Below are 15,458 nucleotides of genomic sequence, written 5' to 3'. Positions count from 1 at the left end.
CAGCTAACATCATTCTTAATCACAACAAATTAGAAGCTTTCTTAAGACCAAGAAAAGACAAAGAAGTCTCCTCCCACCACTCTTTTTCAACACCCTACTGAAAATCCTAGCTAACACAATAAGAAGAGCAAATAAAAGGTATACAGACTGCTACAAAAGAACTAAACTGCCTTTATTTGCATAAGACCTGATTGTCTATGTAGAAAATCTCAAAGAACCACCAAAAAAGCTAGTACAACTAATGCACAATTATAACAAGATTGCAAGGTACAGGGTTGGCATATAAAAGCCAACTGCTTTCTAATGTAACAGCAATGAAACACTGGAATTATGAACCTTTTATATTACCCCTACAAAACTATTTACATTACCACACCCCAAAAAGAAGATAGATAAATTTAGGTATAAATCTAATAAAATGTGAACAAGATCAATGAGGCAAGCTGTAACTCTTAGAAAAGAAATCAAAGAAAAACTAAATAAAGAGATATTCCTTGTTCGTGTATAGGAAGACTCAATACTATTAACATATCAATTATTGAGAGGGCAGACAGCAGAAGCAAGAAGAACTATAATCCTGCAGCCTGTGGAACGAAAACCACACTCACAGAAGATACACAAGATGAAAAGGCAGAGGGCTATGTACCACATGAAGGAACAAGAAAACCCCGGAAAATCAACTAAATGAAGTGGAGACAGGCAACCTCCCAGAAAAAGAATTCAGAATAATGATAGTGAAGATGATCCAGGACCTCGGAAAAAGAATGGAAGCAAAGATCGAGAAGATGCCACAAACGTTTAACGAAGACCTAGAAGAATTAAAGAACAAACAGAGAATAAAAAAACTGAAATGAAAAATACACTAGAAGGAATCAATAGCAGAGTAACTGAGGGAGAACGGATAAGTGACCTGGGAGACAGAATGGTGGAATTCACTGCTGTGGAACAGAATAAAGAAAAAAGAATGAAAAGAAATGAAGACAGCCTAACAGATCTCTGGGACAACATTTAAATGCACCAACATTCTCATTATAGGGGTCCCAGAAGGAGAGAGAGAGAAATAACCCAAGAAAATAGTTGAAGAGATCATAGTCGAAAACTTCCCTAACATGGGAAAGGAAACAGCCACCCAAGTCCAGGAAGCACAATGAGTCCCAGGCAGGATAAATCCAAGGAGAAACATGCCAAGACACACAGTAATCAAACTGACAAAAATTAAAGACAAAGAAAAATTATTAAAAGAAACAAGGGGAAAACAACAAATAACATACAAGGGAATCCCATAAGCTTAACAGCTGATTTCTCAGAACTCTACAGGCCAGAGGGAGTGGCATGATATATTTAAAGTGATGAAAGGGAAGAACCTACAACCAAGATTACTCTACCCAGAAAAGATCTCATTCAGATTTGATGGAGAAATCAAAAGCTTTATAGACAAGCAAAAGCTAAGAGAATCTAGCACCACCAAACCAGCTCTACAAAAAATGCTAAAGGAACTTCTCTAAGTGGAAAACACAAGAAAAGGACCTATAAAACGAACCCAGAACAATTAAGAAAATGGTAATATGAACATACGTATCGATAATTACCTTAAATGTGACTGGATTAAATGCTCCCACCAAAAGACATAGGCTGGCTGAATGGATACAAAGACAAGACCCATATATATGCTGTCCACAAGAGACCCATTTCAGACCTAGGGACACATACAGACTGAAAGTGAGGGGATGGAAAAAGATATTCCATGCAAATGGAAATTAAAAGAAAGCTGGAGCAGCAATACTCATATCAGAAAAAATAGACTTTAAAATAAAGACTATTACAAGAGACAAGGAAGGACACTACATAATGATCAAGGGATCAATCCAAGAAGAAGATATAACAATTATAAATATATATGCACCCAACATAGGAACACCTCAATACATAAGGAAAATGCTAACAGCTATAAAAGAGGAAATCAACAGTAACACAATAATAGTGGGGGACTTTAACACCTCACTTACACCAATGGACAGATCACCCAGACAGAAACTTAATAAGGAAACACAAGCTTTAAATGACACAATAGACCAGATAGATTTAATTGATATTTATAGTACATTCCATCTGATAACAGATTACACTTTCTTCTCAAGTGTACACAGAACACTCTCCAGGACAGATCACATCTTGGGTCACAAATCAAGCCTCAGTAAATTTAAGAAAACTGAAATCATATCAAGCATCGTTTCCAACCACAATGCAATGAGATTAGAAATAAATTACAGGGAAAAAACCGTAAAAAATACAAACACATGGAGGCTAAACAATACGTTACTAAATAACCAAGAGATCACTGAAGAAATCAAACAGGAAATCAAAAAATACCTAGGGACAAATGACAATGAAAACACAATGATCCAAAACCTATGGGATGCAGCAAAAGCAGTTCTAAGAGGAAAGTTTATAGCAATACAATCCTACCTTAAGAAACAAGAAAAATCTCAAACAATCTAACCTTACACCTAAAGGAACTAGAGAAAGAAGAACAAACAAACCCAAAGTTAGTAAAAGGAAAGAAATCATAAAGATCAGAGCAGAAATAAATGAAATAGAAACATAGAAAACAACAGCAAAGATCAATAAAACTAAAAGCTGGTTCTTTGAGAAGATAAATAAAATTGATAAGCCTTTAGCCAGACTCATCAAGAAAAAGAGAGGACTCAAATCAATAAAATTAGAAATGAAAAGGAGAAGTTACAACAGACACCACAGAAATACAAAGCATCCTCAGAGACTACTACAAGCAACTCTATGCCAACAAAATGGACAACCTGGAAGAAATGGACAAATTCTTAGAAAGGTATAACCTTCCAAGACTGAACAAGGAAGAAATAGAAAATATGAACAGACCAATCAAAACCAATGAAATTGAAACTGTGATTAAAAATCTTCCAACAAACAAAAGTCCAGGACCAGATGGCTTCACAAGTGAATTCTATCAAATATTTAGAGAAGAGCTAACACCCATCCTTCTCAAACTCTTCCAAAAAATTGCAGAGGAAGGAATACTCCCAAACTCATTCTACGAGGCCACCATCACCCTAATACCAAAACCAGACAAAGATACAAAAAAAGAAAATTACAGACCAATATCACTAATGAATATAGATACAAAAGTGCTCAACAAAATACTAGCAAACAGAATCCAACAACAAATTAAAAGGATCATACACCATGATCAAGTGGGATTTATCCCTGGGATGCAAGGATTCTCCAATATATACAAGTCAATCAATGTGATACACCATATTAATAAATGGAAGAATAAAAAGCATATGATCATCTCAACAGATGCAGAAAAAGCTTTTGACAAAACTCAACACCCTTTTATGATAAAAACTCTCCAAAAAGTGGGCATAGAGGGAACCTACCTCAACATAATAAAGGCCATATATGACAAACCCACAGCAAACATCATTCTCAATGGTGAAAAACAAAGCATTTCCTCTAAGATCAGCAATGAGACAAGGATGTCCACTCTCACCACTATTATTCAACATAGTTTTGGAAGTCCTAGCCACGGCAATCAGAGAAGAAAAAGAAATAAAAGGAATACAAACTGGAAAAGAAGAAGTAAAACTGTCACTGTTTGCAGATGACATGATACTATACATAGAGAATCCTAAAGATGCCACCAGAAAACTACTAGAGCTAATCAATGAATTTGGTATAAATTCGCAGGACACAAAATTAATGCACTGAAATCTCTTGCATTTCTATATGCTAACAAAAAAAGATCAGAAAGAGTAATTAAGGAAACAATCCCATTCACCACTGCAACAAAAAGAATAAAATACCTAGGAATAAACCAACCTAAGAAGGTAAAAGACCTGTACTCAGGAAACTATAAGACACTGATGAAAGAAATCAAAGATGACACAAACAGATGGAGAGACATATCATGTTCGTGGATTGGAAGAATCAATATTGTGAAAATGACTACACTACCAAAAGCAATCTACAGATTCAGTGCAATCCCTATCAAATTACCAATGGCACTTTTTACAGAAATAGAACAAAAAAATCTTAAAATCTATGGAGACACAAAAGACCCCAATAGCCAAAGCAATCTTGAGGGGAGAAAATGGAGCTGGAGAAATCAGACTCCCTGACTTCAGACTATACTACAAAGCTACAGTAATCGAGACAATATGGTACTGGCACAAAAACAGATATATAGATCAATGGAACAGGACAGAAAGCCCAATGATAAACCCATGCACCTATGGTCAACTAATCTATGACAAAGGAGGCAAGGATATACAATGGAGAAAAGACAGCCTCTTCAATAAGTGGTGCTGGGAAAACTGGACAGCTACATGTAAAAGAATGAAATTAGAACACTCTCTGACAACATACATAAAAATAAACTCAAACTGGATTAAAGACCTAAATGTAAGGCCAGACAGCCTCAAACTCTTAGAGGAAAACATAGGCAGAACACTCTATGACATCAATCACAGCAAGATCCTTTTTGATCCACCGCCTAGAGAAATGGAAATAAAAACAAAAATAAACAAATGGGACCTAATGAAACTTCAAAGCTTTTGCATAGCAAAGGAAACCATAAACAAGACCAAAAGACAACCCTCAGAATGGGAGAAAATATTTGCAAATGAAGCAAACTGACAAAGGATTAATCTCCAAAATTTACAAGCAGCTCATGCAGCTCAATATTAAAAAAATGAACAACCCAATCCAAACATGCGCAGAAGACCTAAACAGACATTTCTCCAAAGAAGATATACAGATTGCCAACAGACACATGAAAGAATGCTCAACATTGCTAATCATTAGAGAAATGCAAATCAAAACTACAATGAGATATCATCTCACACCGGTCAGAATGGCCATCATCAAAAAATCTACAAACAATAAATGCTGGAGAGGGTGTGCAGAAAAGGGAACCCTCTTGCACTGTTGCTGGGAATGTAAATTGATACAGCCACTATGGAGAACAGTATGGATATTCCTTAAAAAACTAAAAACAGAACTACCATACGACCCAGCAATCCCACTACTGGGCATATACCCTGAGCAAACCATAATTCAAAAAGAGTCATGTACCAAAATGTTCATTGCAGCTCTATTTACAACAGCCAGGACATGGAAGCAACCTAAGTGTCCATTGACAGATGAATGGATAAAGAAGATGTGGCACATATCTACAATGCAATATTACTCAGCCATAAAAAGGAACAAAACTGAGTTATTTGTAGTGAGGTGGATGGACCTAGAGACTGTCATACAGAGTGAAGTAAGTCAGAAAGAGAAAAACAAATACTGTATGCTAACACATATATATGGAATCCAAAAAAAAAAAAAAACAGTCATGAAGAACTTAGGGGCAAGATGGGAATAAAGATGCAGATCTGCTAGAGAATGGAGTTGAGGATATGGTGAGGGGGAAGGGTAAGCTGGGACAAAGTGAGAGAGCGGCATGGACATATATACACTACCAAATGTAAAACAGATAGCTAGTGGGAAGTAGCCACATAGCACAGGGAGATCAGGTAGGTGGTTTGTGACCACCTAGAGGGGTGGGATAGGGAGGGTGGGAGGGAGGGAGACACAAGAGGGAAGAGATATGGGAACATATGTGTATGTGTAACTGATTCACTTTGTTATAAAGCAGAAACTAACACACCATTGTAAAGCAATTATACTCCAATAAAGATGTTAAAAAAAAAAAGAAGTTGTGGTACATATATACAAGGGACTATTACTCAACCATAAAAAGGAACGAAATTGGGTCATATGTAGAGATGCGGATGTACCTAGAGACTGTCATACAGAGTGTGGTAAGTCAGAAAGAGAAAAACAAATATCGTATATTAACACATGTATGCGGAATCTAGAAAAATGGTACAGATGAACCAGTTTGCAAGGCAGAAATAGAGACACAGGTGTAGAGAACAAATGTATGGACACCAAGGGGGGAAAGCGGCACAGGGGGGGATGAATTGGGAGATTGGGATTGACATATATACATGAATATGTATAAAATAGATGACTTATAAGAACCTGCTGTATTAAAAAATAATAATAATAATATTAAAACAAACAAAAAATACACTCTGCTCTTCGAGATAATGTCAAAGAATGAAAAGGCAAGCCACAGATTAGGAGCAAGTATTTGCAACAGACATATCTGAAAGGGGCTGTTATCCACAGTAAGAAAACAAATAATCTAATTAAAAATGAAAAAAATATCTAACACTTACTAAGAAGAGGTACAGATGGTAGATAAGCCTTGTGAGACCATGCCCAACATCTTACACCATTAGGGAACTGCAAACTAAAACAACTATGAGGTACCACTACACACTTATTAGAATGGCTATATTCCAAAACACTTACAACATTAAATGGAGGATGTGGAGCAAAAGGAACTCTAAATTCATTGCTAGTGAGAATGTAAAATGGTACAGCCACTTTGGAAAACAGTTTGGCAGTTTCCTACAAGGTAAGCATACTCTTCCCATAAGATCCAGCAATCATGCTCTTTGCTATTTACCCAAAAGAGCTGAAAACTTAATGTGCACACAAAAACCTTCCCACATTATCAGCTTTATTCTTAAAATGTCAAAACTTGGAAGCAAGATGTCTTCACCAGGTGAATGGACAAATAAACTGTGGTATATCCAGACAATGGAATATTGTTCAGTGCTAAGAAATAATCTACTATGCCATGCAAATACAAAGAGGAACCTTAAGTGCAAATTACAAGTTACATAAGCCAGTATGAAACAGCTACATATATGGTTCCAATTAAACGTTAGGGGGAAAGGCAAAACAAAAGATCAGTGGTTGCCATGAGTTTGTGGAGAAAGGGATATGAAAAGGTGGAGAACAGGGAATCTTTAGGGCAGTGAAAATATTCTGTATGATACTATAATGGTGAATTCATGTCATTATATATTTGGCAAAACCAATAGAATGTACAGAACTAAGGATGAACTGTGGACTTTGGGTGGTAATGATGTGCCAATGTTGGTTCAGACCGTAACAAATATACCACTCTTGTGTGGTACTGCACTGGTAGAGGCAGCTGTGCTATAAGGAAGTATATATACACAATTGGGCCTCTGAACCTGTGGGTTCCACATCCTTGGATTCAAACAACCTCGGATTGAAAATGCTCAGGGGGCAAAAAAACCACAGAAGGTTCCAAAAAGCAAAACTCGAAGAATTTGCCTACTGGCAACTACTTACATAGCATTTACATTATATAAGGTATTATATGTAATCTAGAGATGAAGAATATAGGAGGATGTGCACAAGTTACATGCAAGTACTATGCTGTTTTATATAAGGGACTGGAGCATCCACAGATTTTGGTGGGGAGGTTGGGGGAGTTGGAAGGGCAGGTGTCCTGGAACCAATTTCCCCATGGACACTGAGGAATGGCTGTACAGTGACTTAATGCTAACATCTAGCTATAACATTTTCTTATTCTCTACAGATTTTATTCACTTTGAGATACAAAAAATTCAAAGTTTTATTCTAAGTCTTCCAGAGTGCAAACTTACTAGTTGTACTGTGTGGTGGGTTCTATATTCATCTTCACTCCGAAGGCGCTGTTGGAATTTTTCGTTGTGTTTTGCAATACAAATTTCCTATAAATACATGAAATATGTTTTACTATAAGTGAAACTTGAAAGACTCAAAATCTAATTCAATTTGATAAATTAAATTTTAATCTTAACATATACCTACACAGCAAAATATCAAGTAACCCACCTCTGGTTTCTCACCCAGAATATCGAAGCAGCATAAGCCAAATAATTAGGATCTTAAAAGACTTTTATTAAACTACTTAACATCTGTAGAATTCCTGATTTCTCCCTTTTTTTGGAAGGGAAGGAATGGGGCATGGTGGAGTGGAAGGGGGGTGTACCTAGATAATCTCAAAAGTCTCTTTCAAATCTGAAGACTGTGGCCAGAAGATTCTAAGTATTATTGTACTCTTTAAACTAGTCTGAGCAAAAAAGGACACATAACTCTTGACTTAAACTCTGTTTCTTAAGTGCTTTCTGATGAATTAAAGAACATGATTTTGCCCGGATTGGTTTAAACAATATCATGAAATCTGAATCTTCTGATCATAGACTTCAGAGCTAAAAAGAGACCTTAAAGACTAGAAAGTACAATAATAGTATGCTACAGATTTACATGAAAATAATATTAAGAGATATGTGCTCTTTACACATACCCTGTCATCTGGCAACTTCCTAGTGGCACCATGCTAAGTCTTCATTTTCTCTGGGTCCTTCTGGAGAAGTCCTCCAGATAAACATTAATTTCTAACACTCTCAAAGCTATACCAAAAGATTACTCTTATAACCTCATTAAGTCACACATGAATAACCTTTCAGGCCAGGAAGCTGTATTTTATTTTATTTATTTACTTATTTATTTATTTGCGGTACGCGGGCCTCTCACTGTTGTGGCCTCTCCCATTGCGGAGCACAGGCTCAGCAGCCATGGCTCACGGGCCCAGCCACTCTGCTGCATGTGGGATCTTCCCGGGCCGGGGCACGAACCCGTGTCCTCTGCATCGGCAGGTGGACTCTCAACCACTGTGCCACCAGGGAAGCCCAGGAAGCTGTATTTTAAAGCAGGTCTTTTATCTCCTTCCTATCTTTACCCACACTGCTTTGACTCTACTGCCTAGTAAGTATTGATCACAGATTGAACCTGTCCAAGGCAGTCTCCAAGGGGGAAAAGTGGCATGATACAGTGATATAATGGCTCAGGCTTCCAAGTCACACAGACCTAAGATAGTATCCTACTTTGACCTATACTAGCTGCTTTTCCTTAGGTAATTTATTTAACGACTGGAAGCCTTAGTTCCCTTGGTTATAAAATGAGGATACAAGTCTACAATTCCTTATCAAGAACAGAACTCAGATGTGTTTCAAAATTAATTTTTTTTTTAATTTTAGAAAGGTGGTATGTTGCATATACCATCTATTGCCCAGTAACTCCAGCAGGATCTTGACACAACACCTCATATGTCAAGATCCTGCTGGAGTGATGTTTTTGCAGTGAAACAGATGAACAGTCAAAGTAAGTTCGACAAAGAAATGTTCAGGTCTGGGTTTGCCACCAAATCAAGTATCAGAATGCTTTTTGGCTACTGGGAGAATAAAAGAAGATAACATACATAAAGAACAATGTTATTTCTAGTATTCTTCTTGAAAAGTTTAATCACAAAGCATATACCTCAAGTCCTCATGGCACAGCCAGAGACCGTCTTTGTTCTTTCAAGAGGAGAAGCAGGGCATGATTTACTTATAGCCAGAGAACTACCCCTGGGTATGAAATTCTATTGTGGGTGCCAGATTAACCACGGAGCCTGTGACCCTGGGGATGCTGACATGCAGACCACAAGGAAGGTAGGGTGCTGTTACAAAGAGAGTCATTCTGATCTTTGGTAAAGTATGATTGATCTTTCTTCTCAGAACAGTGTTTCTTAGTTCCTCTCTTTCCAGCCTTCTTTTGTCATTCCTCCTTCCCCCTGCCATTCTGTCACCTAAGCCATTGGATTTGGGGGTCTGGGGGCAGGGAAAGGGGAGGACAGGGGGTAAGACCATTCAGAGACCCTTGGCTGTGTGCTGTAATAGGTCACAGCAGATCAGAGGCTGCGGTGTAAATGGGCAGAATCTACAGGGCTGAGTTTCCCTACCTCAGATTTAGTTTAATATAAGAATGAAGAGTGAAGAATATAGATTAAATTGGTATACATTTTTATATATAACTAACAATTTCCTTGAAGACTGAGGTAAGAACAAGTCAACTTAATTGTAGAGCATCCCTGGCCTCCTTAAAATAAAAAGGAGCTGGGAATTGCATTACATGGAATCCTGTAGTCATGATCAGAGTCACCTTTGGGTGGCTGAGGCAAATAGCATATCACCACTGGCTGTTCTAATGTGTTTAAGAGGGTAATGCTCAGACAACCATATAATGTCAATATAATGGCCCAAGTATTGAGAAGATATAACTCTTACTCAGTTTTAAAAGGTATGTGTATTAGTGACAAATTGGGTTAGAATTATTGGATATGGGTCAAAGATTAAGTAATGGAATAAAAGCAAGATGTAAAATTAAGGTTATATTCAATAAATATGTAACCTATTTTACCTTTTTATTTCTGAGGTATGCTTTCTTGGCTGAAACCCGTCCACGTCTTGCCTCCAGCTGGCGTGCTTTCTGCTGAAGTTTCTGTAGCTCTTCTCTCTGTAAATGCACAGACACTGCCATCTCTTCCTTCTCCAGCATGGCCTCCATGCTTTCATAAGTGTCATAGTATACCACTTCATCTCTCTTTTCTGTTACAAAACAGCAACAAGGGGTGGTGGTTAAGAGCATGGGCTATGGAGCCAGACAGAACAGGGCTCTGATCCACCCACTGATTCTATAACCTCAGGCAAAGCCATTACCCCTTTGTAAAATAGTGATTAGGAAATACAGCTCTTAGGGGGAATGTGTGTGCCAGGGTCTGGCACATAGTTAAGCGCTCAATGTAAAATGCCAAGAACCTTGTCTCCCAATAAAAAATTTGAGAATAGAGATTCTGGCTGAAGCAACAAAGCAAGTTACTTACAAAATAAGTAGGAAGGAATAACATAGTTGCACTGCTACATCTACTAAATCACTTGTTTGACTTTACATTAAGTTTTCTTAGCCTCAACAGAAGAAATAAAACTGGTGTCCACGTACATTTTCCCTATATATGCAAACAAATACATGGGGAAATTCCATCATTCATTCAAATGTGTTTTTGTGGACTTATGTACTAGACACACATCATACCCGATATAAGTCTTTTGATGCTTTCCAGTTGTGCTGTCAACAGTAACTCTTCACACTTTAAGATTTCAAACTGCACTTCATACAACTGAAGTTGCAGATCATAATAATCAGCTTCTAATTGATCCAACTGAGCAATGGCTTCTGTACCGCCCTGCAAACTCTGCATCTGCATTGAAAACAAAAATAAGAACATATCTAGTTTGAGAGAACAAGAAATTAAGCTATGATTAGAAATGAATACTAACTAATCAGACAGGATAAATCCATGAAGCAACTGAACACCAGCAGACAGTGTGGGATCAGAGGCTCGTGTACAGATAATTTAAGAACCTACTAAAATTTGTGTATAAAGCTGTGTGTACATGTATATTTTTCTCTGAGTACAGTGTTCCTAGCTTTCAAATTCATAAAGGGACAAGAGTCTGTGACTTAAAAGAGGTGAGAATGACGATAATCAAGACTCGGTTAAAAAGGAATAGTACTTACTCCTAAGTGTGGTTAAAAACTTTTTAAGTCAAATGTAGTTTTGCTTGCCTGGGTGATATTTAATGTTTCAGCGTTACTTTAGAAATTGTTTAGTGTTTAGCATTATACCATGGCAAATACCACTACCACATCAGGAAGACGTTTTTGTTTTTAAAATAACCTAAGGAGATGTGACATATCAACATTTTTTTTAAAGAACACAAGTCTCCCCATAATTTAAACCACAGAGTAGTACTGTACTATAAGGCAAGGGATTGGTTTGGGATGGGCTTAATAAATCACATTTGGTCTGTTTCTCATGAGTCATGTGGTCATGTTAAATTAATGCTAATAAAACTAGTGCAGTCATCACCACAGATATATATAAAAAGCACAATGCATATATTGTATCACTCAACAGGCATAAACCTGGCAAGAATGACTAACGGACAGCTTTACCAAATCCTTTGAAGAATTCAAACACAATCGAGAACATTCAAAAACAGACTATTAAGGTACCATTAAGGATAACCCCAGGGAAAATGACCCCACAGATAAACATGCCAGACTCCCTGGCCCATTTCAGCCTCACCCTTCCTCTACCATAGGAGACCAATTCCAGTAAGAAATGTTCTTGCAATAGCACAGAGTTATAAATCTTACCTCAGCAGCCCTTTTAGGCACCCTATGTTGTCATTACAATTCATCCCAGTTAGAATAAAGCTAGTCAATCGATGAAGACAGTGGCACTCTATTTCAGTCAATAAAATGCTAGCATTTCAAGTTTTAAAGTTCAAGACCTTAAGAAAATTCCAGATACCTAGTAACATAAAGGAGAAAGCTAACTAGAAAAGAAGATTAGAGTGGAAATGCTTCAGGTGAAGGAGAGATGGAGCTGAAATCTGTGAAGAGATTCTGAATAGTCTGGAAAAGTTCAGAACAAGTTCTAATTTTTCCTTTAACAATAGTAGCAAATCAGAAAATGTAAGGGAAAAATAAATCCATTAACAGATCTAAATCCATAATTTAAATTCCATTAACAAAAAGATCTTTCTAGATCGTACCCTTAAAATATTATAGATTGCCTCATACACTATTTTTTAAACAAGAGTTAGACATGCATATGCACATTCATAGAATATATTTTACATAAAGCTGTATTAATAAAAGCAGTGATGGCATTTTGTTCTTCTCTAGAGAATATACAACTTTCAAAAATACATACTCAATGTGTTTAGAAGACAATGTGGTCAAGCCACAGAATGGGAGCAAATATTTGCAAATCATATATTTGATAAGACTTGTATCTGGAATATGTAAAGAACTCTTTCAATTCAGTGATTTTAAAAACCCAATTTTAGGGAGTTTCCTGGCAGTCCAGTGGATCCCGCAAGCCTAGGAGCACAGCTCCCCCACACACAAAAAATTTTTTTAATGGGCAAATGACCTGAATAGACACTTCTCCAAAGAAGATATATAAGTGGCCAATAAGCACATGGAAAGATACTGGACATAAATGCCATCAGAGAAAGGCAAATCAAAGCCACGAGATACCACTTCACACCCACCAGGATGGCTATAATAAAAAAGACAGTGTTTAGTGATAACGTAAAGAAAGATGTGGAGAAATTCTATCCTTTGTACACTACTGGTGGGAATGTAAACGGTACAGCTGCTTCGGAAAACAGTCTGACAGTTCCTCAACAGGTTAAATAGCATTTCACGCCAAGATAAATGAAAACCTTGCACATGGATGTTCATAGCAGCTTTATTCGTAAAGCTCCAAAGGTAGAAAGAACCCAAAAGTTCATCAACTGATGAATGCACAAAATGTGGTGTATTATTTGGCCAAAAAAAGTAAATTAAGTAATGATGCATGCTACAATACGGATGCACCTTGAAAACATTACACTACGTGGGGGAAAAAAGCATTAAAAAAAAATCACATCTTTTATGATTCCATTTATATGAAATGTCCAGAATAGCAAATCTACAGAGACAGAAAATAGTTGCCTAGGTGTGGGGAGGACCGAAGGGGAGACAGGAAATGAGTGCTCCTTTTTCTTTTAACAGTTGCTGCCTACAGTCATGCTGGCATGCTGTGAAAATGCCATAACTCTAACTCTTCTATCAGAGGCCCCATTGTGAAAGTTATCATCATCTCGTGGAGGTAGTGCAAAATTAACAACTGCCTGTAGAGTCAGAAAAATTTAAGTCTTATACCAAAAAAAAAGTCAAATAGCACATCTTACTTAAAAAATTTTTTAAATATATTTTTCTCATGGCTTTTGTTACCTCTTCTTTTAGTGCATGTTTCCTCTGTTCCAAACAGATCTCTTTAGCTCTCATCATCTGCAGAGTCTCCTTAGAAACTGCATACTGGAGTTTTTCCATACGTTCAGCGGCTGCTGCCCATGATGCTTTACCAAATTTCTTCTGATCTGCTCGCATTCGATCATACACAGCTATTTTGATAAGTTTTAAAAAGACATTGAGACATTAAGACATGAAACAACTTGATACTGAAGAATTGAAAGTCTTAGATTCCACTGATCACACACTCAAAGATAAACACACAAATCCTACCCTCATGATAAACTACCTATAACAGCTCTAAAATATAATTCAACAGTATCTTAGATTCTCTCTAATGTCTCCAATAAGAATTTTAAATAATCATTCTCAGAAATGACTTTCTGAAGATGAAACTGAGTTTTCAGGTTAATTTTTTAACTTACTTAAAAAAATACTCCTTTCACATTGTCCAGTGTTATTAAATTTCTAAGTTTCTATAAAACTTTATTCTGTGACGGTTTATACTTTTTCCTAGGTATGTTAGTTGAAATCAGAACCATAACTATTAAAGGGTATTTAAAAATTATTTAAATTCATGTACTTTTGAGTTCTCCAAACGTATTTTAACGATATGACGTAGGATGAAGTAAATCCTAGACATTAGCATGGAGCTGATTCTGCTAAGGTTAGTGCTGGAGCAGAATCAGTTAGTGCTGGGCTTAACTAACTAAGCCCCAAAGAAGACACCCAACTTCTCCTTGCCACCACACAAAAAAAGGAGGAACTTTTTAGTTCGCCACAATAGAGGCCTCATTCAAGAAACATTTCTTGACAATCAAACACCTAGTATCTTCCAGTTAAAGGAGTTTATCACTGATAATAGCATGGTGCTGGCTCATCCTGGGTCCTTATACAAATGAACCCAACCATCCTTATGACCCTTATGCCTAATAGGTCAGACATGCTTTAACTACCGTAAAAGAGTCAGGCAATCTGATTATGCAGTACCTAATGTAGTCTTTAGATCAGTGTACATTCTCTAGTAGTTTCTTTAATACATTCAGAGGTAAGTGATTAATACTTTTGTAATGCTACTATATCATAACCCTCTTTGCAAGAAGTATCTCAGTAACATTTGCCTCAATTTTAAATTTTTTACAATAATATGAGTACATACTTGAAAATTAAAACTGTACAGAGAGGCTGATAATGGAAAAGAGCAGTTTCTCATGCTCAGCTCTCCCCCCACCCTTAGTCCCAATGCCTAAATGCAACCAACTTGGAACCTGCTCCTAGGTAGTTACCTCCATTCAAGAACGTTACCATTTCTTGATTTAGTCTTAAAAATCTGTTGAGTTCTTACGACAAATGAGCAATCTACTTACTCAGAATCTCCTCTCAATATAGTTCTTTTGGTTTCTCTGGTTTTTCTTTGGCCTTTAAATGCTAACATATTTGAATATTGATCTGATCCTTTATTTTAGGGTTTCTAACAAATAATAACTACTTCTGTTGCTTACATATCAAATGAGTCTGCCATTTTAAATCTCTATCTTTTAAAAATGTATGATAATATTTATGCAACCATAAGATCAATACAGTAGTGTACTTACTGTAGGGGAAAAAATAACAGCAGGGGGTTTGGAGTTAGACAGCTTGGAGTTAAATTCCCACTTCTACCCATCAACATGTAACTTTCAGAAGAAATTTAACTGTTCTTGGGCTAAATTCCCTTGAATGATAAACATAAGGAAATACAGTACCTCCTCGGAAGACTTGTGGAAATTAAATGAGAGAATAGATATTTAAATGTTTCTCTCACTTCACATGGC

General features: G+C 36.8%; 1 protein-coding gene across 2 annotated transcripts in view; it reads right to left on the bottom strand.

The window, feature by feature from the left end:
- Positions 1-15,458, bottom strand: part of JMY (junction mediating and regulatory protein, p53 cofactor) — a 71,392-nt gene that overhangs the window by 14,836 nt on the left and 41,098 nt on the right. For both annotated transcript variants that reach the window (XM_081231296.1, XM_081231297.1), the window contains exons 4-7: positions 13,627-13,796; positions 10,867-11,032; positions 10,195-10,382; positions 7,578-7,664 (exon numbers count right to left, since the gene is read on the bottom strand). In XM_081231296.1, the coding sequence (XP_081087422.1) occupies positions 7,578-7,664; positions 10,195-10,382; positions 10,867-11,032; positions 13,627-13,796 (611 nt within the window). The remainder of the gene's footprint in view (positions 1-7,577; positions 7,665-10,194; positions 10,383-10,866; positions 11,033-13,626; positions 13,797-15,458) is intronic.

The sequence above is a fragment of the Mesoplodon bidens genome (genome assembly GCF_964165515.1).
Source record: "Mesoplodon bidens genome assembly, chromosome: 4".
Taxonomy (NCBI): Eukaryota; Metazoa; Chordata; class Mammalia; order Artiodactyla; family Ziphiidae; genus Mesoplodon; species Mesoplodon bidens.
The sequence above is the reverse complement of the archived record's forward strand: the minus strand, read 5'-3'. Positions and strand labels throughout refer to the sequence as shown.